The sequence below is a fragment of the Aspergillus homomorphus genome, assembly GCF_003184865.1.
Source record: "Aspergillus homomorphus CBS 101889 unplaced genomic scaffold BO97scaffold_5, whole genome shotgun sequence".
NCBI classification, from domain to species: Eukaryota; Fungi; Ascomycota; class Eurotiomycetes; order Eurotiales; family Aspergillaceae; genus Aspergillus; species Aspergillus homomorphus.
In genome coordinates, this window is record NW_020291891.1 from 771,375 (window position 1) to 791,913 (window position 20,539).

The following is a 20,539-nucleotide window of genomic DNA, read 5'->3' on the forward strand; positions in this document are numbered from 1 at the left end:
ACGACGAAAAGGCGGGGAAATCTGCCGTCAACTTTGCCTTTGCCCCTCTTTCACCTTCTCTTCTCCAAATCCCTTCTCTGCGCCTTCAGCCTTGTTCCAATGCATATCTTGGTAAGCATATCAGCTATAGCCTGAATCTTCCTCCATTAATCGCCCGCCGTCAATGCTCAGTATCATTCCTAGCTCACGGGGTTTTCTGCAATAGGTTGTCAACGACGACGGGCCGCCGTCAAATCAATCCTCGCCCTATATCCATTCGCTTGTCGTTTCGCTACAATCGGCTGGACATACTGTCTCAGTGGTACTGCCGCATCAGCAGCGATCATGGATCGGTAAAGCCCACTTGATTGGGGCTGCCGTGAAGCCCACCTACTTCCGGCCAGGAACTCTGCACAAGGACGATGGCACCACTCACGAACTACCCCACGGTATGAACGAAGGAGACGACGAGAGCTATGACGGAGACGAGTGGATTCTTGTCGACTCGACACCGGCAAGCTGCGTACAAATTGGCCTATATCACTACTTCGAAGACCGCGGTCCGATTGACCTCGTCGTCTCTGGACCGAACTACGGCCGGAACTCGACGGCTCTCTTTGCCATGTCTAGTGGAACGATTGGTGGCGCGATGGAAGCAGCCGTCTGCGGGAAGCGGGCGATTGCCCTGTCATATGCATTTAGCTCTCGCCAGCATGACCCGATCGTCATCGCGGAGGCTTCGCGGCACTCGGTCCGTTTGATCGAATATCTTTACAATAACTGGGTGGAGGGAGTAGATCTTTACAGCATCAATGTACCTCTGGAGCCTGGTGTGAGTGAGGCCAAGGTCCTCTACACGCATATGCTTGATAACCGCTGGTCGTCCGGCAGCTGCTTCAAGGCTGTTAACGCTTCTGCGTCAACGGACAATCCGAGTGCGCATGAGCACAAGCTGCGAGAAGAGGGTGAGAGCGCTGGACAGCCTTCGTCCGCGGAAGGGAGCAAATTACCCGTCAAACGATCGCGGATCCAGCACAAGCACTTCGAATGGGCACCGAATTTTACGGATGTGTACAGAAGCGTTGACGAAGGTACTCCCGGTAATGACGGTTGGGTTGTCAAGGAGGGAATGACCAGGTTTGTGGAGTCACCCCGTTCTATTCATCGAGCGCTAATTTCGCCGCAGCGTGACGCCATTGAAGGCCAATTTCATGCACACTCCCGGCATTGAAGGGGAGATCAAGCTGTGAGTGACCTTGTGGCAGACGAACGCTGAGTCTGCTACACAATTGCACATATCATAGAGCTTGCGCGCTTGTCATATATTTGAGCTAGTTCATGCCTTCTGCGTGTTGCTTCACTTTGCTTTTTCTGCCCTCAAATCTATTTTGCAATGCTTTACACGTGAGACGCCCGGGATTCTGATAGATCATGTCATGTAGACCGGATAATGATGAGCCTACATTATATACTATCGTGGACAGCGACAATCCATACGTCCAGAGTCTCATGGAGCAGGCACTGCAGCGCCGCCTCGGTGCCGGCCAAACTCGCACCATCTCCTCCCTGGCAGACCTTCCGTCTCCGTCCGCGCCGGTGTTCCAGTACCGCGAATATGAACGACTGGACTTTGAGCATGCCATGATGCACTCAATGTCGTCCCTTGCGAATGCCTACATCATCCGAAAGGCGCTAATCCGCAAGCACTACCTCTCCAACACCGTCACCAACTGGGTCACCAAGCACCCGGACAGTGTGCTGGCCAAGCACTTCAAGTTCGCCTGCGACTTTGAGCTCGACTACGCCGAGTTCCTCGATGACGCCCTGCTGGAAGCCTACGAGCTCCGCGAAAGCCTCGAGCGGAACGAGACTCTCCCCGAATCCGAGAAGGAATGGTGGATCCTGAAGGCGGGCATGAGCGACCGCGGCCAGGGCATCCGGCTCTTCAACAGCGAAGACGGGCTGCGCGAGATCTTCGAAGAATGGGACCCCGATTCAGATGACGAGGAGGAGGAAAGCGGCTCGGAGCGACCCGCTGCTGCAGACGAGGGTGATGGAGACGACGACGATGATCACGGTGTTGTTACCTCGCAACTGCGCCATTTCATCGCCCAGCCGTACATCGACCCTCCGCTGTTACTGCCGTCGGCGTCACAGCGCAAGTTCCACATCCGCACCTACGTTCTCGCCGTCGGGTCGCTGAAGGTCTACGTCTTCAAGGAGATGCTGGCGCTATTCGCCGCGAAGCCCTACTGCCCGCCCTCCGAGGAGGACGACGAGGTCAAGGACCTCGCCCGTCACCTGACCAACACCTGCTTCCAGGAGGGTGGGAGCTCCAACGAGGGCAGCGTGCGACGCTACTGGCAGCTGGACGAATACGTGCCGGGGCTCACGCCGGACTGGAAGGAGAAACTCTTCGATCAGATTTGCGCTGTGACCGGCGAGGTCTTCGAGGCCGCGGCCCGCGGCATGATGGTGCATTTCCAGACTCTACCTAATGCGTTTGAGTTATTTGGTGTGGATTTCTTGGTGGACAAGAGCGGCAATGCGTGGCTTCTGGAGCTGAATGCCTACCCGGACTTCGCGCAGACGGGCGAGGAGCTGAAGGATCTGGTCGTGGGGCGTCTGTTCGAGGAGACGGTGGATGTTGCTGTCAAGCCGTTCTTTGGGCTGGGAGAGGCGGCGGCGAAGGGAACCGAGTCCATGAGGTTGGTTGCTGATTTGGAGTTGGGTCGGAAGGCTTAGAGTAAAGGGCTCAAGATGTGTACTTTATTAGAGGCGTTGAGTGGCATCGTTTGATATACGGTCAAGTCAAAAAGTCTGGACGGTATGATAAAGAAGGAATTGGTTGGCAAGTGCAATATAGGTATAGAAGAAGGTGAATGTATGTATATGTTGTCCCGCAGAATTCATGCTTACAGCACGAGTCCATATTTGTGCTTCCAAGTAGTGTGGCAGGCATCTCAAGTTACACCCATACGGCATAAGGAAGAAAGAAACCAGATCATCCAAATCGCTGCTTCGCCAACGTCTTCAGCCACCCGATCGTCTCCTCCTCCTTCTCGCGATACTTCTGCAGCCTCTCCTCGCGCTCCGCGGCGCGCGCGCGCATGATCTCCTCCCGCCGGATCTCGCGCTCGTTCTTCTTCCGCTGCTCCCTCTCCCGGGACTTCTTCATCGCCTCCAACTCGTTCTCCCCAGACCCCATCAGCTCCTCCTCCGGCACCGCCGCCCCCGGCGACCCGCCGCGGCGTGCCTCCGCAAACGCCCGGTTCGCGCTGGCCGCCTCCATACGCTTCTCCATGCGGCGCTCGTGCGTCCCCGGCTCCGCGCGCGGAGCCACCTCTTCCTGCAGGTGGCGGAGCTCCGCGCGGTGGGAGCGCAGTTCGCTTCGGTAGTGGGATTGCGAGTCGTGGCGGGCGGCGATGGCGTCCTCGTGTGCTTGTTCTGTTGGTTTCATCATATGTGGTTAGCTTTACATGTCCGTTCATGCCACCACTACGCGCTGCCTACAAGGCCTTCAAAACAAGGGAGCAAGCAGTCTGGTCATAACCACCGTGGCACTAAGAGAGAGGCAGGGGAGTTCCCGGGTGTTGTTACCTTTCCTCAACTCCAGATCCTGCATCGTCGGAATCGTCGGCCCAGACAAGGATTTGTCGTGCTGGGGGAGAGTCGGTCCGTAGTCATCGTCGTCGTCTTCCTCCTCCTCCACCTCACCCTTGTCGTTGTTGTGAATGTCGTCATCACGTTCACGACGATCAGCTGCAGGGTCCCGGGCGGAGTGTGATTGCGTGTCGGCTGTAGCAGGAAGAGGAGCGTCGGTGTTCGCTCGCGCCCGCTCCAGCATCGCGGGATCGTACCATCCTTCTGCTAGTTCTCCATGGTTCCTGGGATGTTAGTTTCAGTTTCGTGTTGTTGCTCCGTTGCGACTATTTGTCTGTAAAGGGGGGCGGGGTGGATGATCGGATTTGGTTTGGGCGGGAGGTTGTGCTTTATGCGCTGAAGGGTCAAGGGGAGGTACCATTTGCGAACAAAACTCTTCCACCGGCCTTTGATCTCGTCTTCTGGGAGTTCTTCTAGGTAGAGGCCCTTCTGAATGTCGAGATACATGGCGAATAGCGGTGTGTATGGCGCGAGGTCGTGTTTGGTGAGTTCGCGCGATTGGTAGGGGAGGATAATCGGGGCTTGCGCTGTGTCCGGGGTGCGGTGAGAGGAGGAGTGGGGGTGATGGTGGTGATGACGCCGATGGTGTCGCTGGCGATGGCGGTCGCGCTCTGCGTTGTCTCTATCATGCTCATGGTGGGTGTCGGTGTCTCGGTGGTGGTGGTGGTGGCGGTCATGATGATGGCGTCTGCTTCGGTGTTTGTCTGTCCTGTCTGCTCTGTTCGGGGAGCGAGAGCGGGATCGAGTGTGGGAGCGATAACGGGAGGATGGATCGGTGCGATCGCGATGATGATCCCGGGTAGACATTGCGCTGGACAGTGTATGTCGTCTGTGAGGGTGAATTGGGCAAGATGGTAAGTTAAAAGGCGGTCGGATGGCGGAGTTGGAAGTGCCAAGCTTTTGCGGCCGAGGCGGGCGCTGGCGGAGAAGGATTTACACTGACAAGATAGAGGGTACAGACTCCCCTGGCCCTACATCAGTGATACTTCCATACTATCGTCTTCCAGAGAGATTCTACCATACAAGTGCCAGTGTTGTTACACTCTAACATACATCCGCTGCATTGAATTCATTTTCATGGCGCTTGTGAAGTCTGGCGCGTGGGGATCTAGAATACGTGCAATGACGAAAGCTAACACATCACCGAGGTGTAGAGCCGCGTTAGCTAGCCGGTGCGCTTTGCTGCTCACTGGCCGTGGTAGCCGAAGTAGAGTTGTCGGCCGCACTGGAAGACGCGGGGGAAGCAGTCTTGGACCGGTTGGCAGCCGCCATTTGCCAGGCGGGAATAGAGGCAGACCGGCCTAACTGCGAGAGAGGGTTGGTGCTCAATGACGCCGTGCTAGCACTCGGGCTTGGCTGGGCTGATTGCGATGTTTGCTCGGTAGATCCAGCAGTCACGCCGCTTGTTGCGTTGGAGGCAGGAGCTGATTCCTCCGCGGGTCGTGAAGTAGCCGGGAGAGGAATTCCGCCCACAGTCCGGCCAGCCATAGGCGTGTTGGCACCGCTACCACCACCACCAAGTCTGTTACCCAAGAGAACCTTCAGGCTCTTCAACTCAGTGCTCAGTTCCTTCAAGCGATTTTCATTGCCCTCCCGGGCGTTCTCCATAGCCTTAGGAATAGCATCCTTCAAAGATTTGACCTCGTCGCTAATACGGCGAGTCTCGTCGTCTCTCCGCCGGGACGCGTTCCTCATATCGGAAACAAGATTCTCCACCTCGTTGAGAGCAGCGTCGAGCCGTTCTGAGCGCTCCTCTTCTGCAGACTTTAGGGCGGCCGTGTCGGTGGAAAGTTGGTCGATAAGGGTAAAGGCACGGGAGAATTGCTCGTCAATATCCTGCTTGTCTTGCTCCAGCTGTGGCGGCGTAGGAGGTGCGATTAAGGGTGTGATGTATCGCTTGCTTAACGTCAGCGCTATTTTGACCCCTCGCGAAGCAAGTTCATGTCAGTTAACGGAGGACTGACCTTGGTGATAGTATAAAGCCCGTATCCTACACCACCCATCACAGTGGCCATGATGAACCAATCCCGCCAGTCCCGCTTCGGAGGTCTGACGTGACAATGAATTTAGCACCTTCCGCTTATCCTTTTCAGCGGTGTGTCACTTACTCTGGCGGAGGCTGCCATTGGCCATACGGCGGATAGCCATATCCCGGGGCAGGTGATTGGGGAGGTGGAGGTCGATAGACCGCTTGTTGCGAGGATGGCTGGTAGCTCGAAGATGATGTCGCCGCAGCCGCCGCAGCCGTATCTTCCCCTACTCGCGAAAGGGCGACATCGATTTCTTCTTTGGTCAGATTCTTCGACTGCAGAAATGCGACTCGCTTTTCTATCGGCGAGGATGCGACAGATGGATCTTGGAGAACTATCTTGAATTAGGGTCGACCACATGATAACTTTATGGCGGCATGATGATTAGGTACGCACAAGTGATCTAGGATATTGAGCATTGAGAGTCAGTCAGAATTCCGGTAACAGCACATGGCATGGCGGATAAGTCATTGAACCTACAGCAGATGAGATAAGCTCCTCGCGAACCATGATGATGAGTCCACCAGGGGCTCTGGTTCAATTCGAAGGGAGCAAATTCCGTCCAGCGACAAGATCTGTAGGGAGTGAGGTTCGAAAGAGAACGATGAAACCGAAGACGGAGGAGGAGAGGAGAGGGGGACGAAGAGGAGAGGAGGAGAGAGTGGATTGGACCTCGGAAGTTGGAGTTGGCCGGTACGAGTAACGGACGGGTAATTCAACCCAATGAAAGGTACTACCGCGGCGCGGCGGAGGCGTTTCCCCAGAGGAGACAATCTCGTGATTCCGTTGTGATAAGAGAGGCTCGGTCCGGATGCGGTTAGTGTCACTCCTCGTCCGCAGCAGCTCTTTTGTTGTTCCCAAGTAACACACCGCCTGCTTTTTTTGGGCGAAGTGGCATGTCTTGTTTACTTCCCGCCCGCTCGGTTGCTGCTGCCGTCCAAAATCTCCCCTCTCTACGGTGAAGCTATTGTGCCAGCTTCGTTCTGCAGAACTTACTCGATTTTTTGGTGCCACCTCCTGTTGGAATATCCTGGTTGGAACTTTGGGAGCGATTTGCGGTCCTAACTAACTCGACAGCTGGAGTCGCGGCATCTCCTTCATTATGTCGCAAGACACAGGACTGTTCAGCATCAGGCGCCCCCGAGAGGTATGCGCCCGATCTTATCGCGCCTTCCATCTGCCTGATCAGATGCAAGAAACTTCAAAAGGATGAAAATACTAACCTGTCATGTTCAGTCGATGGCCCTCGGCAGCGTCCAGAACTACTCCGCTCTTCCCCAGCCCTCATCTGCCTTGAAACGCACCAGTTCCGTCGGATATCAGAATCCTCCCTTCACATCGCAGCACGCGCGCTCCATGTCAATTATGAATTCTGCTAGTCGCCCACAACAGCCAAACTTTCAGCGATCATCATCGGGCGGAGGCCTTGGTGCAGACGCTGGCCTCTCATCAGTCCGACGGTCGGTGTCGAGCAATATTCTCCACGGACCCAGTGTTGGGCGTCCCAGCTTTGCTCCTGGAGCTATGTCATCAAATACAGCAGCAGCACAGGCTCTACAACGAAGGAGCAGTGTTTTCTCGCGCCCATCCATGGGTGGCGCTATGGCGCATCAATCGTTCTTCACCCAAGTACCCACAGTAGCCGGTGTTCCACGAGACCCAAGACCTCTCAGGGATAGGTCTTTCCAGGCGCGGATCGGTCAAGAACTCTTGGAGTATCTGACGCATAATAACTTCGAACTTGAAATGAAGCATTCGCTAGGTCAGAATACGCTCCGGTCACCAACCCAGAAAGACTTCAACTACATATTCCAGTGGCTATATCATCGCATTGACCCGGGCCATAAATTTCAAAAGAGTATGGATGCAGAAGTGCCGCCGATCTTGAAGCAATTGCGTTACCCTTACGAGAAAGGTATCACGAAGTCGCAAATCGCGGCGGTCGGGGGCCAGAACTGGCCCACCTTTCTTGGCATGCTGCATTGGCTCATGCAGCTGGCGCAAATGATGGATCGCTTTCTCCTCGGTGAATACGACGAAGCATGCGCAGAAATGGGCGTGGACGTCTCTGGTGACCGTATTATCTTCCGATTCCTCACCAGTGCATACCATGATTGGCTTCAGGGTGGGGAGGAAGAAGACGATGAGACAGCAGAGAAGAGACTTGTTCCGCATGTCGAGATGATGGCCCAGGAATTTGAAAAGGGCAATGAGAAATACGTGCAAGAGATGCAGGTGCTCGAGGCCGAGAACCGAGCCCTCCGCGATCAGATTGAAGAGCTGGAAAAGAATGCCCCGGATATGGCCAAGCTAGACAAACATTTCCGGATCCTGGAGGACGACAAGAGGAAGTTTGAAGACTACAACCAAAATGTGCAGGGTAAGATCGAAAAGTACGAGAATCGCATCAAATTCTTGGAGGACGAACTCAAGAAAACCGACGCGGACCTTCAAGCGGCGGAGGACGAACGGTCCGGACTTCAGGCCAGTGTCGACCAGCAGGGTATGACGATTCAGGATATCGATCGTATGAACACCGAACGTGAGCGGCTACAGAAAAATCTTGAAGACACTGCCAATCGTCTGGAAGAAACGCACACTCGCGTCATGGCCAAGGAGGCCGAAGCTAGCAAGAAGCTGGAAGATTTGGAAGAGGTGGTCAAAGCCTACAACACCCTCGGCTATCAGAACAGTTTAATCCCATCCTCTGCTGTGAACGCCAAGGGAGATGAATACGAGCTCAGTCTCAACGTCAACGAGAGTAATTTCTCTTCGTCCCAGATTGGTGGCTTACCGAGCAGAATTTCCCCTGAGGGAGACAGGCTGCTCGCGGAGCCGTTCACGGGGTACCATCCGGCCCACTTGTTGAACCTGGACTTGCGGGGTGCTGTTCGTAGTAACCTTCAGTCTCTTCGCAAGGATATAAATGAACGCCGGAAACGCGCAATTGATGACGACATGGAGCGTCGCAATTTATTAGACAACATCAAGGAAGCGATGGACGAGAAACGAAGCGAGGTCGAAGCCTTGGAACACAAGCGGCGCGCTGCTGAAGAAGAGTTCGAGAGGCTCAAAGAGATCACCACTACTCAGAAGCTGGCCTCGGATGCCCAGATTGAGAAGATGGAGAAGGAGCTGGCGAAGATGCGCGCTACGCTAAGCGAAAGCGTTCAGCTGATGGAACAACGTGAAATGAACACCAACATTGAATACGAGCAGTTGACGCTTCGGGCGAATTCGCTGCGGGAAGAACTACACACGAATGTGGAAAGCATGCTGAATGATGTGATCCGCTTCAAAGTTCATATCCAGAAAGGACTGGAGGACTACGAAAGCTTTGTCGTAGATGAAGTCGAGCAAGAGCTGGGAGGTGACATGCAATTTGCTGAAGAAGAGGATATTGAGATGGCCGCCGAGGAGCTGTGAAAGCCAGCGAGCAAGAAGGGAGTTCACTTACATTGTCGATTTTGCAGGGCTTGTTATATCCAGCTGGAGTCTGTTGTTGGGGTCTATTGCTCGGGCGCTATTGGTAGGCTATTGTCGGTGTTCTTGATCTGTTGATGTTTGTCTGGTCATCCTCTTGGGCCTTATGTCTCTGTCTCTTGTTTCATTGATACCTTTGGCTTTCAGTAGCTGTTCCGGTCACTGATCTACTTTTGAGGGAGATCTTATGTACATATTCCCGGTTCTCATCCTTTCTTACAGATAATGTCTACGAAGATCCTGCCTAGGTCTTTTCAGACAATAACTACTCTATCTCGAAGCTTTCCAGTAGCTGAGGCTAGTATGTATGTATCGGTGGTAGCTTTGTGGATGCCATGTGATGTGCAGCATGTATCTAAATGGCGATCACCTAATTGGCTGCAAGCTTAATGCTGAGTCAGCGCCAGCTATCTCCAATCGCGCCGGCTTCCCTAGAATTTCTCCCGCTTAGGAACTTTTCTCGGCGGCGATAGTCTTTGAATCAGCTCCGATCTTCTGTTCTTGGGTGTCAGGATCAATCAGTTGTCTCTCTTCGCCTTACGAAAGCTCCTGCCAGTCTTCAATTTCGAGTTATGCATGTGATTTTGTACCTGTGACTAGAGATGTGTCACCGAACATTCGTTCGACGTTCACTTCGACTTCTGGACTTCCTCCGCCCGCAGGCCACCTCCGTTAGTATAACTCTCGTGTCATGAAAAGGTGCCTGTCTTCAGCTCGTCCGCTGCGCCTGCGCCACGGGCCTTCCCAAATTTATTCTGCTTCTTCGATCGGCTATTGTCACGGAAATCATGCCTCTCCGCATTCCAGCTTGCGCTGGGCCTCCTTCGTCGCAAGGCGGCCACGGGGTTCGCCCAATACCATCGCCACAGACAGCACGGATCTCAATTATGCATTCTTAGGGAGCCTAGTCACGCGGAAGTTCAAGAAATATAGTCTGGATGATAAGGTCGGGGTTGAGGGCACCGACGCTTGGGTTTCATTGCTGGAAAAGCATATGCCATCCCCATTGCGCAGAGCCTACGATGGGGGGAGCTCCCAACATCAACCCGGGGGTGATCCGTTGCCAGTGACCCAGAAAACTCTTGCTGATGCTGTTGATGTGGTCAACACATTATATCAAGCTCGAAAATACGGACAACTGGACTTGCTAACCTATGTGGGCGTCAGGCTGAACAATTGGCCTGCTGTGGATTTCATCCTTGGTCGTCTGCTTGATGCCGCTGAGGCTATGCACGAGATCACTCTGCGCTCACGGTCAAAGGCCAATGCCCCTTGGCTGCTCGGTTCTAAATCGAGCCTTGATGAGCTCTCCAGCCGATCTGTGGATTTTGCTCCCCGAGCCGCCTCAGCTTCGAGGCACGACGCACCAGATGAGCCGGCATCGAACAGTCTGGATATATCTACTGCTCGGCCTTTTGCGGAGGAGCTGAACCAACGTTTTATGGGTGAAGTATGGCGCGCCTTGGGTTCCCTTGTACTTGAGGCGGCAGATGCATCACCCAATGAAGCCAAGCTGGCCATGTCACACGTGTTTTTCGCTCTTGCCCGTTTACACACTTCTGGCGCTATATCCGACAAGGTGTACGAGTATATTTCACCCAGCAATTATCAGTCTACATACCGTCCTCCGGGGATGTACTTGCTCAAGTCGTCCATTCTGCAAATTCTATCGGACGCTGCATGGTCGAAGTACGAAGCAGATTTAGCCGACAAGGCGGCGGCTGCAGGGCAAGAATCACCTTTCATCCCCGTAAAGATGAATGTTCGTCAGCTCGAGCCTGCGGTTTGGATGGAGCTGATTCTCTGGTGCTGTGTTGAGCAAGGTTACGTCGAAGAGGCGGCGTGGTTGATTGAGCAAATGAGGACACGGAGAAGCGATGACCAACGTTGGAGCGTTAAGAGCTTGGACTGGAAGCTTATGCTCGAAGAGCCCTCACAAGTAAGGAAGACTAATGTCGAACTGGAAGGAAAACAGCGTCAGCCACATCATCCTGGACCTCTCGACATTCTTATCAAGGAGCGCTCTATCAAGAATAGGCCTGCTTTCGACGGGATGGGTGAGCGAACGATTAGCGTGGAAGTCATTTGGGCATTATTGGACAGTCTTCCAAACGTGGTGTATCAAGGCCAGGGCTCCCGAGGCTTGGCACCCCGGAAGTTGCTTTCTATTTTCTCTCCCCTCAAGTTTGCCGTTGGCGCCCAGAAGAATTCAGGCCTGCTTCCGACAAACTGGAGATGCAATTCCTTCCTTGTGCGGATGATGGAATCCGGAGGACTCAATTCTGAGAAGGATCCCCATAGTCTTGCTGACCTTCTCCAGGCCATATCGCGCTTGGTACCGCCCTACATTTCGGACTATGCGCAGTACGCGGATGAAGAACGCCTCGACGAATTGACTCCATCGGACCTTTACGATCAAAGCTCTGCGGCGGTCGGTCTGATCGAGTACAATCTGAGGAATTTTGCGTCTTTGCGACTGTGCGGCCAAGCGATGGACTCTTTCGCCTGGTTACAGGATATAGTTGACGCAAGCAAAAGGCAGCGGATAGGAGAGTTCTTTTTCTCTCCACCATCCGCCAACGCCCTGAAAACTATGGACACCGAGGAATTGTTAGGCCCTTCTCTGTCTTGCATACCGCATTTGTCAACTGTGACATTTGCCGAGTTGCTCGATTTGATTACAGTGTCACGGACTACTAAATTCGGTGATTGGCTACTGTCTTCCAATGACTTCGACGGGCCTCCTATACCAAAGAGCATGTACGGCGACCAGAGCATAGCACCTTCTATTATCCGCTTCGCCGCCGCCACGAAGAATGAAGCCCTGGCGGACTCCGTCGTGGGGTCCCTCCAACCGCCCCTTTCTGTCAATACTCTGCGTGCCCTCCTCAACTACCGCATCGTTCAAGGTCAATGGGACTCGGTGATTATGATGCTCGAATATCTGAGAGACCATCGTCTTAAGTCCTGGGGCCACAGCAACGTCACCACCTTGGCAGCAGAGATCATCCGTCTACAACACGCAGTCGACACGCTTCAAGTCAAGCAGGAAGACTTGGACACTGATTCTGATACCGAGGTCGCCCACCCCGTCGAGTCCCTCAACAAAGCAACCTCGATTCTCCACCGCTTACTGAAGGGGGAGTTCAATGAACGCGAGCGCTATATCAGAGCGAACAACGCTATTCCCGTCGAGCATCGAGACTTCCAGGCACGCGTCCTCTACGGCCTCCACCGCCTCTTCCTCACTATCCGACAATGCCGCGCCCTTCACGACGTCGCCGTATCCGCCACCAGAGACATCCAATTTCGACCCACCCGGCGCAGCTTGATCCCCTACATCCCCTCGACTGCGTTCCATACGATCCTCGCCGCCGTCGTCGACACGCAAGGCAGCGACGCGGGCAAGCAACTCTTTGAGAGAGTCTGTCTGGACAACGCCCCGCCAGAAGACCGGCGGGTGCACCACGGCGGCATCCCGCGCATGTACCTCCACTCGGAGCGCTTCCTCGAGCGCGGCGATCCCCACTTCGACCCGGCGCATTTCCGGGAGCTGCAGCGCAAGTCCGTGATCCCGAACATGAACACCGTCCGTATCATCCTTCAGAAAGCATTAAAGGAATACGCGACCTTCGAGGAAGACTCTCCCACGAACGCCGGTAACAACGGGAAGACAATTAAACAGCCAGAGGTAGCAGCAAAGAGCAACGCAGCAGCTCGGCCGGATCCCCTTCACGCTCAGGGCCCACCCCCCAGCCAGAAGGTCACGGAGCAGCAGCCAGAGCCAGAGAAGGAGGAAGGGGACGACGGGGAGGGCAGCACGGTCGAGTGGTTCCTGGGCGACGGCCCGGACGCTCCCCAGCAGGAGCCCAAGGCCAGGCCTCACAAAATTTTGCGCAAGGACAACCCGGCCTTCCACGTCCTCGCCTTCTGCATCACGCGATACATCAGCTTCGGGCTGCGCGCCGGCGAGATCACCCGCGAGACGGACGGGTATGTGCTCCCGCGTAGGACGCCGACGTGGCAGCAGCGTTCGCCGCATCCCGGCCCCGTGAAGCGCCAAGCGCCGGGTGGGAAGCCCAGGAGCCGAAGCTGGTGAGTGAGTGATTTAACCTAAACCGCTGGTTCGGTCGTGGGTGCGTCTACTGCGTGATCAATCATCCTCCTTGCTGTGGGGACGCTGTGTATATAGTCGGTCGATGTATAGTTAGTTGTTTCGGGGGTCTGTTTGACGTTAGATATACATACAATTGAGGAGCTGTTCTCACTTTGCCTATTTACTGTGCTGTCCTTTCCAATGGGAAATCTCGGGTTGATTGGCTGAGCAAGGCTGTCGACAACTCGACTCATGATCCATCGTCTTACAACCTACCACCATTTCCACAAGATAAGAAGTATATATGTGAACTGAGAACTTCAGAAAATCGGTATTCCTCACTTCGATAACCAGTAAGAAAAACAGAAGAGTACAGTCAACCGAAAAGAAACACCAGCTCCATATCCCATCCATCCATTGGTTGACCGGTTCATAAACGAGTTCCACAAGCGCCAGCAAGCCGATCCCCCTTCGACCTATGTACCTCCTTTCCGTCTTGCTCATCCCGATTACTCCGCGTAACAAATATGCCGCCGTACCTGTCCCAAGGATTCCTCGCATATGGAGGGGAAATCATAAGGCAATGAACAAGAAAAAGGGATGGGCGACGAACGGGCCACAGAGAACAACAATGAATAAATAAAAGCACAATGAACTCTGAGTGCGAGTACCAAAATAGGGTCGCGGAGAGAAAAGCCAGGCCTGCGCATTTATCGAGATAAAACGCTGGAGTGAATTTTGAATGCTTCGCGAACAAAGGTATAAGACGTTTGGAAAGGACAATGAAGAACAACATAAGGCCGTTCAGATTGTGTGTTATCATGGAGTAACGTGGTGAAAAGACAATGAAAAAGAGCATTGTAATATTTACAGTGAACGTAGCTGTCTGATCGATTTATTGGAGATAGAAATGGGTAAGAAAAACCTTCATTTTTACCCCCATGGTTGGTCATCGTCTCCGGAGGATGGGAAGAAAGACCGGATGAACTCGCCGCTGATTGGATCATACGGGAAATACGCGTCGGCGCCGGGACTGGGATCGGTAGGCATAAAGTTCGCCGGCATGTCTGAAAAATGTTGTTGTTGTTGATGATGCTGCTGCTGTTGCTGGTGATGGTTCGTAGTAAACGACTCAGAATTCTGGTGCATATTGGAAAATTGAGGAGCAACGAGGGATTCACCCATGTCAGCAGATGTAGATTGATAGAGCATGGGATCCGAGTTGGCGGTTCGGCCAAATGAAATCCCATTTTGTAATCGAGGATCGTACCCGAAGACGGGCATATCGCTGATGTCGTAGTCCATCCCGAAGGCAATTTGCCGCAGACTACCATGACATAACTCCCATGCACGTCGAGACGCAAGACTATTCTGTGCCATCGCAAAGAGCCAACGGATGGCCTTTTTAGTACTTTCAAGAAAATTCCTTTCGTCCTCTGGCATGTGAATGCTACCAAAGGATAACTCTAACAGTAGGACCGAGGCGGCTTGCATGAGGTAATGCAGGATACACCACCAAGGGCAAATCTGATAGAGGCGGGCTGCATCTGGCACATCCGGCATCAAATCGAGCATACGTCGAGCAGCCTCTAATGTAACAACCGCCATGTCGTGGCTGAAGGTCGATTTTCTGTTAGCGGCCGCTTGCCGTGCGTCGCGGCGACAGAGGCATGGTCGCCCCAGAGTTATCCGTGCGCTGTAGTAATGAAAAGCGAGGAAGAGCTTGACACGAAGTACATCTGTGCCCTGATCCTCTCTTCGAGAGAAGTCGTACGCTTCATGGAGATTTTGGTACCACAGATCAATCCGGGACCGCAGCTCACCGATCCTGTTTTCGATATGACTCCATGGTATGGAAAGGCAATCGAGGGAATAGACCCGGTTGACAATTTCTTGCGCAATAACCGCGAGGTCAACATAATAGAGGAAGCCCAGAGCGCTGCTCGGAGGCAAATTTCGCAGCCACGAAGTATCGCGCGCTTTATCTGACGGTTCAGCCTCTCTGCCTCCGCGAGGATTAGATGGCATCTGACGAACAGATGAGCTAGCAAGGGCAGCTTCGATGTAGTCTTGGCGGATTTCTGGATTGTTTAGAAGCCTTGTCGCAGCCGGTTCTGAGAGTTGCTCCTCATCAAAGGGCAGTGGCAGTGGCGCTGTGCAGATACCATCACTAATGCACGAAGCGCGTCCTGTCATGATACCTAGCATGTGCTCAAACGTGTACAAGCACCACCAGACCCGATAGCGTGCCTCTTTGGAGACCTTAGCTGTGCTTTCGCTAGTATTCTTCATGTTGAGCCCTAGAGTGATAGCAGACCGCATGGCTAGAGCTGCGATTCTCCAGGATCTGATTCCACGAATACGTTAGAAAGGGGAGCATACGTGGGGATGAACCGTATGATCGCCTTACCTATTGATTTGGTCCGTAGATAGGAGATAGTAAGCAATCAATCCTTCCACCTGAACCTGCTGAAGATCGGGATGACTAAATAGCACATCACCGTTCATACTGAGTATCCGAGCTCGAGTGAGATATACCAGGTGATCATTATCATCCCCCCGCCAGGCCGCCTGCGTGAGATGAGCATGCTTGGCTGCGATAGCGAAAATCATATTCAGGATAGCTAGCCATTTGTCTCCTGGTCGAGCTGCACTATCGAAGAATGTTTTGTATTGGGCGGAAAACAGGGTGCGGTTAACAATTGGAAAGAACGGGTGCACCGTGTCTAAGTAATCCTGAAAGAGCTGATCGGCGACCTTCCGTGGTGGCATCCAATACACATGGACGGGGCCGGGGACGGAAATGTCCATATCATCCAGGTGGTAGTTGACGGAGTGAATGGCAAAATCGCTTTCTTTATCCGCTTCGTGAAAACCGGGCAGTCTGCGTGATCGTTGTTCGGCCTCCTTGCGCACTCGCTGCATCCAAATGACCTCCGAGTTTTTGCCCATATAGCCCGTCGCTCGAGAGCTTGGCGTTCGGTTCACGTCTTCTTCGACACGATCGATTGCGTCTAGTGATCCGATTGATGAAGTTGAGGAGACATCATCGTCTGCATAGTCGTCCTGCGGCGTTACGGAACTCGAATGGGCTTCGGTGGACGTCGCCGTGCTTTCTCCATTACCTGAATGCTGGTAGACGTCAGCATAAGCCCGCGGTTCCCTCCAAGGACACAAAACGCTGCGGGCTGTAGAAAAAATACTCACCTTATCCAAAACATGTTTTATTCGCTCGGCAGCGCGACCGTCCACCACGGAATTTAGCTCCCGCAGGAGATTTTCATAATCGGAGGTCTTGGTAGAAAGTTTGTCCAGCTGCCTAGGTACTTAAGTCAATGGCAAGCGTAACGGGAATGATGCGATAAGATCCACAAACGTCTTGGTCCGTTCACGCCACGAGATCGGATAACGACAGCTGACCCGCAGCTCCTTACACTGTCTACACACCGGCGTGTCCCCACTACACTTGGTCTTCCGTTGCCGACACGACTCACAAGCAAGAGGTACGCGACGACTATAACGTGGGGCAGCCCCGGAACGATGTCTGGGGATGGCAACTTTGCTGCTAGGATTTGTGGAGGGGGGCAGTTGTTTCTTATCGGAGTGGGTGCCTCCGCGGGTGGTGAGGGCCGGTCGCTGCGAAGGTTGAGGTGACGACGTACTGGTCAAGGCCGGCGAATCGGCAGATGAGACCACCGATGGCCCTTCTGTATGAGGGCGAAGAGACATTCCACCTTGTGAACGGCTTTCATCCCCGTCCGGTAACCTAGACTGTGCTTCCATGGCGCTGTTTTTCTCTTATCAAGGCGAAGAAGGGGCGGGCGACGGCCTAGATGGTGGATACTGCTCTGACGAGGATCACTGGCCTTGGCTCCGTGTCATCGAATGACAAAAAGTAGTCGTGTCCACTGTGCTGACCGCGCTTCGGTAGTCGCACAGTCGATATCAAAATTTCTCGAACCAGGGGCAAGCACAGCCAGAAAGAAGCATGATGGTCGACCCGCGGAGGAATCCAGAGAAGGGACGAGGCGATGTAGCAACGCGAAGGATCTGCAGCCACAGCCAGCTGCAGTGCTCACCGGTAGGGTAGAAATATGATTGGTGGAGGAATGAAGATTGCGGAGTACTAGCTTGAGATTGTTAAAGAGAGAAAGGAACGCAAGCAGTAATGTGATGGAGGAGCAAGTGAAGGGAGGGAGGGGAGGCGGGCACAGAGGAAGAGAGAAATTATGGAGATGCGGGCACTTTCCTCTGGCAAATTGGCAATGCAGGCCTGGGCTGCATGACGGGCGGGCGGTGACGGGAATTGGACGTGGCCCGGGCTCAAAGACTCGATCGCCCCGCCATGAAGTCATGATGGGCTTTCCAGGGAGTCGCATTCATGGTTCTGAAATCCATCCACCGTTCCTGACTGACTGTCTTCCATTTCTTCCAACTTTCACTTATCATCCATCAGTCACCACTACGGACGAACAGTTGTTGTACAGGTCAACTGAACTGGGTACTGCACGTGCCTTTTCTATTCAGGCAGCAATCAGGAAGATCAATCTGCATGTCTTGCTCCTTCAGATGACAGGAAGATTGGCCAGACCAACCAAGAGCGAGGCTGGCTGCATGTCACACTTGCAACGTTCAATGGGTCGAAGAGCCCATGGGACGGGGCAATGGCGTTTGCTCCGAGGCTCCATTCCGCCCCAGCCTGGCCACTCATCTGTTCCTATCATTCCAGGGCATACATTTCGTGGGGATACGAGAAACTGTTGTCAAATCGGAGTCCCTTGCGGGAGATTTGAAGGCTTTTTATTCCAAAAGGCCACAGGCGCTAAACATACATGATTGTTGACATCACAACATAAATCCCAATTTTCCGGCGTTCCTTTTCTTCTTTTGACCTTCAATTTTCCTTTTTTGTCCTTCCAGTCTACCCAAGCGTAAGATAGCCAGCCATCTCAGAACGCCGACAAGCGCCATCACGACGCGTCAATGAAACGAGACGTGTCAAGTGCAACCCGATTGCATAGATCCAAAAAAAGGGCTTCACAATCAGCCAGAAGACAATAGGAATCAAGTCAACCGTGGAGATATAAAAAGAGAGGTAAGAAAGGGGGAGGGCGGGAAAGAGGTGTAGTAGGAATGGTGGTATATGTACAGGAGGAGCGGGCGTATCGGCCGTCGCCAAGGGGATCAAAAACGGATAAGGCAAGTGCCGCGAACACGCATTAGAGGGATAAAAATATACAGGGTTATCTCAAACGGGTTGCAAGAGAAATTGTTGAGGGCTGATCAGTCAAGACCAACCAGTGTCATGATGGAGTGGAGAGAGGAAGGCCCTGCAGTCTGTCGTCACAGGGGTTCTAAAAATCATCAAACATCTCGTCGAGCTCATGCACGTCAACTGTCTCCGGACTTTGTAGCTCTCGCCACGAGTCGAAGACCATCGCCCGTTCCGAGTGGGGAAGCGGGCGGGCTCCCAGCGAAACCTTGTCTTCGTTCTCAACCAAATCTGCCATTTTCATGTCCAGATCGGGTATCTCACTGTTCAACATGTCGATGGGACGCTTCAGTGCTGATACAGAGGGTACGGTGGGGTCTTCGGGTAGACTGATTTGTGGGGCGCGCCCAATCGCTTCTGACTGAGACTCGCCATCCAGTCCGTCATCCGAAGCCACACTCGTGCCAGACGAGATGGATGAGGCCACTGACGTGAGAGAAGGGGAGGGAGAAGTACCGAACAGAGCCGCCACGGCCGCCTCGTCGAGATCCTGCTGTTGGAGGTGACCCTGGAGAGGGGAAAGTTCGGAGAGACCGCCACGAGAGAAGTAGTCGTGTGTAGGCTCATCGGCCATGCGGTCTTCATTGAATGAGAGGCGGCTGTCGTCCACAGGAGTGCCACAAATCATCATGCTATCTTCGTGTAGCTCATTGAGACCTTCCGATAGCGCGGAAAAATGCGTAGTCGAGGGCTGCTGCTGTGCTTCTTTTTGTTCGGATGCCCGCTCGCGCACGGCGCTTGCTGTTTGTGTAAACTCCTTCTCATCACCTTCCAAAGGAGGGGATGCAGCCCGATTCGAGTGCATTAGGCGAGTGTGGTGATCTCCAAACTCGGTACTCGACCGGGAGGCGGAAGCAGACCCCGAGCGGCCATCCAAGTCGATGTTCTCTTCGTCAAAGTCGGGGGAAGACAAATCGACTTCGGGGCTAGGGCTAAGGCGTGACCGCTCCCGAGCCAACGCGTCTTCCTCGTCCATATCAATGCTTGTCACACTAGGCGTCAAGTCCTTTCCTTCCACACCGGGGATGATAACATCGTCCGAGTTCTCCGGAATAGCTTGACGGGGGCGCGTTGTCAGAAAGTAGTACACCTTGCGCGGGTGAATGGGAATTAATTCCTTGGCCAGGGGACAGGGGGCCAGTGCGGTCCAGGAGCGCTTCATGTACGCACTGAGGCGTGAGGACAGCAGAGCAGCGGGGTTGGCAGAGCTAGAAAAGAGAATACTGTTAGGATTGCAACATTGGAAGTAGACTAGCGATGGGACTCACTTTGCGACATTTTCATTGAGCGCAATTAGAACGGCAGCCAATTCTTTAACCAGGTGAGGACGATTTCCAGTCTTCTCAAGCTGTTGAATGACACCAACCACGATATCGTCATTTATACCTTCTGTGTCGATCTTGGGGCCGACCGTGCCATCGATGGGAGAGGGAGGTGGCGTATGCTCCAGGGTGCCGCGCCGGCCAGAAGAACGGGCTGGAGTCAGCCGGTCCTTGTTATCAGTGGCGCGCGCAGCGGCGGTTGAAGGCTCTGGCGATAACGAGGCATCATGCGACCGTTTTACTTTCTTGGACGGAGGCAGCTGGTCGTCAGTCGCGTGAGGCGATTTCGAGGTAGACGGAGAGCGGCGGGACGAATTCGGAAGGTGAATCCCCAACGAGGGAAGCGACAGTGACTTGCGGCGAGTATTATAAGGCATGTTTTTTTGGATATAATAGGATCTGAAGAGAAGCGTCGAGGGAGAAAATAGGATACAGGCGGAAGAAGGGAAGGATAAGCAATGCAGATAGTATACTAGTAAATCCGATCAAGTCACGCACGGGTCGACGGAACAATACAGTATAGGCAAGACAGGAGAGCACGGGGACTAAGAATAAGGAGAACGGATCTAATAACACACAGAAGACACACAGGATAAAGTTAGGAGAGGAAAGATGAAAAGGGGATGGAAAGTCGGATGATGAAAGGAAAAGAGGAATGTATGATAGAAAGGGGAAAATAGGTAGAATGGATAGT

The 20,539-nt window shown here is 53.5% G+C and overlaps 8 protein-coding genes across 8 annotated transcripts; 4 read left to right on the plus strand and 4 right to left on the minus strand.

Moving 5' to 3' along the window:
• Positions 1 to 54: 54 nt before the first annotated feature.
• On the plus strand, positions 55 to 2,857 carry BO97DRAFT_363275 (putative acid phosphatase). The gene is made up of 5 exons (XM_025692493.1): positions 55 to 111; positions 206 to 1,116; positions 1,166 to 1,225; positions 1,315 to 1,383; positions 1,422 to 2,857. The coding sequence occupies exons 1-5, from the start codon at positions 100 to 102 to the stop codon at positions 2,722 to 2,724; spliced, it is 2,355 nt and encodes a 784-aa protein (XP_025554716.1). The 5' UTR covers positions 55 to 99; the 3' UTR covers positions 2,725 to 2,857.
• Positions 2,858 to 6,339, minus strand: BO97DRAFT_468462 (uncharacterized protein). Its single transcript, XM_025699743.1, has 8 exons — positions 6,153 to 6,339; positions 6,069 to 6,075; positions 5,751 to 6,006; positions 5,607 to 5,691; positions 4,833 to 5,538; positions 4,001 to 4,355; positions 3,580 to 3,866; positions 2,858 to 3,426 (listed from the first exon to the last, which is right to left on the minus strand). The coding sequence occupies exons 1-8, from the start codon at positions 6,180 to 6,182 to the stop codon at positions 2,984 to 2,986; spliced, it is 2,169 nt and encodes a 722-aa protein (XP_025554717.1). The 5' UTR covers positions 6,183 to 6,339; the 3' UTR covers positions 2,858 to 2,983.
• Positions 6,340 to 6,630: 291 nt separating this feature from the next.
• Positions 6,631 to 9,400, plus strand: BO97DRAFT_384874 (kinetochore-associated Ndc80 complex subunit NDC80). Its single transcript, XM_025693440.1, has 2 exons — positions 6,631 to 6,819; positions 6,909 to 9,400. The coding sequence occupies exons 1-2, from the start codon at positions 6,775 to 6,777 to the stop codon at positions 9,096 to 9,098; spliced, it is 2,235 nt and encodes a 744-aa protein (XP_025554718.1). The 5' UTR covers positions 6,631 to 6,774; the 3' UTR covers positions 9,099 to 9,400.
• Positions 9,401 to 10,119: 719 nt separating this feature from the next.
• On the plus strand, positions 10,120 to 12,792 carry BO97DRAFT_322316 (uncharacterized protein; the record flags this gene model as incomplete). The annotated part of the gene is made up of 1 exon (XM_025691289.1): positions 10,120 to 12,792. A coding segment is annotated over one exon (2,673 nt), but the record flags the coding sequence as incomplete, so codon positions are not given.
• Positions 12,793 to 13,341: 549 nt separating this feature from the next.
• On the minus strand, positions 13,342 to 13,998 carry BO97DRAFT_216352 (uncharacterized protein). The gene has a single exon (XM_025690615.1). It carries the CDS (start codon positions 13,810 to 13,812, stop codon positions 13,429 to 13,431), a length of 384 nt encoding a protein of 127 aa, XP_025554720.1. The 5' UTR covers positions 13,813 to 13,998; the 3' UTR covers positions 13,342 to 13,428.
• BO97DRAFT_216365 (C6 transcription factor) lies at positions 13,999 to 17,229 on the minus strand. Its single transcript, XM_025690616.1, has 4 exons — positions 16,628 to 17,229; positions 16,459 to 16,570; positions 15,662 to 16,383; positions 13,999 to 15,598 (listed from the first exon to the last, which is right to left on the minus strand). Exons 1-4 carry the CDS (start codon positions 17,032 to 17,034, stop codon positions 14,185 to 14,187), a joined length of 2,655 nt encoding a protein of 884 aa, XP_025554721.1. The 5' UTR covers positions 17,035 to 17,229; the 3' UTR covers positions 13,999 to 14,184.
• Positions 17,230 to 18,346, plus strand: BO97DRAFT_216349 (uncharacterized protein). The gene has a single exon (XM_025690614.1). It carries the CDS (start codon positions 17,425 to 17,427, stop codon positions 18,085 to 18,087), a length of 663 nt encoding a protein of 220 aa, XP_025554722.1. The 5' UTR covers positions 17,230 to 17,424; the 3' UTR covers positions 18,088 to 18,346.
• On the minus strand, positions 18,347 to 20,504 carry BO97DRAFT_216348 (uncharacterized protein). The gene is made up of 2 exons (XM_025690613.1): positions 19,792 to 20,504; positions 18,347 to 19,731 (listed from the first exon to the last, which is right to left on the minus strand). The coding sequence occupies exons 1-2, from the start codon at positions 20,220 to 20,222 to the stop codon at positions 18,606 to 18,608; spliced, it is 1,557 nt and encodes a 518-aa protein (XP_025554723.1). The 5' UTR covers positions 20,223 to 20,504; the 3' UTR covers positions 18,347 to 18,605.
• Between the last annotated feature and the right edge of the window lie 35 nt (positions 20,505 to 20,539).

Bases quoted from the DNA above. Each gene is read 5' to 3' on its own strand.
- BO97DRAFT_216352 (XM_025690615.1), bottom strand. From the start codon at position 13,812: ATGCGAGGAATCCTTGGGACAGGTACGGCGGCATATTTGTTACGCGGA.
- BO97DRAFT_363275 (XM_025692493.1), top strand. The intron at 1,117-1,165 runs GTTTGTGGAGTC...ATTTCGCCGCAG, and splicing joins GTCAAGGAGGGAATGACCAG to CGTGACGCCATTGAAGGCCA. The intron at 1,384-1,421 runs GTGAGACGCCCG...CATGTCATGTAG, and splicing joins TATTTTGCAATGCTTTACAC to ACCGGATAATGATGAGCCTA.
- BO97DRAFT_216349 (XM_025690614.1), top strand. From the start codon at position 17,425: ATGGAGGAGCAAGTGAAGGGAGGGAGGGGAGGCGGGCACAGAGGAAGA.
- BO97DRAFT_216348 (XM_025690613.1), bottom strand. From the start codon at position 20,222: ATGCCTTATAATACTCGCCGCAAGTCACTGTCGCTTCCCTCGTTGGGG. The intron at 19,732-19,791 runs GTGAGTCCCATC...TCTCTTTTCTAG, and splicing joins CTCAATGAAAATGTCGCAAA to CTCTGCCAACCCCGCTGCTC.
- BO97DRAFT_384874 (XM_025693440.1), top strand. From the start codon at position 6,775: ATGTCGCAAGACACAGGACTGTTCAGCATCAGGCGCCCCCGAGAG. The intron at 6,820-6,908 runs GTATGCGCCCGA...TGTCATGTTCAG, and splicing joins GCATCAGGCGCCCCCGAGAG to TCGATGGCCCTCGGCAGCGT.
- BO97DRAFT_216365 (XM_025690616.1), bottom strand. From the start codon at position 17,034: ATGGAAGCACAGTCTAGGTTACCGGACGGGGATGAAAGCCGTTCACAA. The intron at 16,384-16,458 runs GTGAGTATTTTT...GACGTCTACCAG, and splicing joins TAAAACATGTTTTGGATAAG to CATTCAGGTAATGGAGAAAG. The intron at 15,599-15,661 runs GTAAGGCGATCA...TCGTGGAATCAG, and splicing joins TCTACGGACCAAATCAATAG to ATCCTGGAGAATCGCAGCTC.
- BO97DRAFT_468462 (XM_025699743.1), bottom strand. From the start codon at position 6,182: ATGGTTCGCGAGGAGCTTATCTCATCTGCT. The intron at 5,539-5,606 runs GTCAGTCCTCCG...ACGTTAAGCAAG, and splicing joins GGCTTTATACTATCACCAAG to CGATACATCACACCCTTAAT. The intron at 3,867-4,000 runs GTACCTCCCCTT...CTAACATCCCAG, and splicing joins AAGAGTTTTGTTCGCAAATG to GAACCATGGAGAACTAGCAG.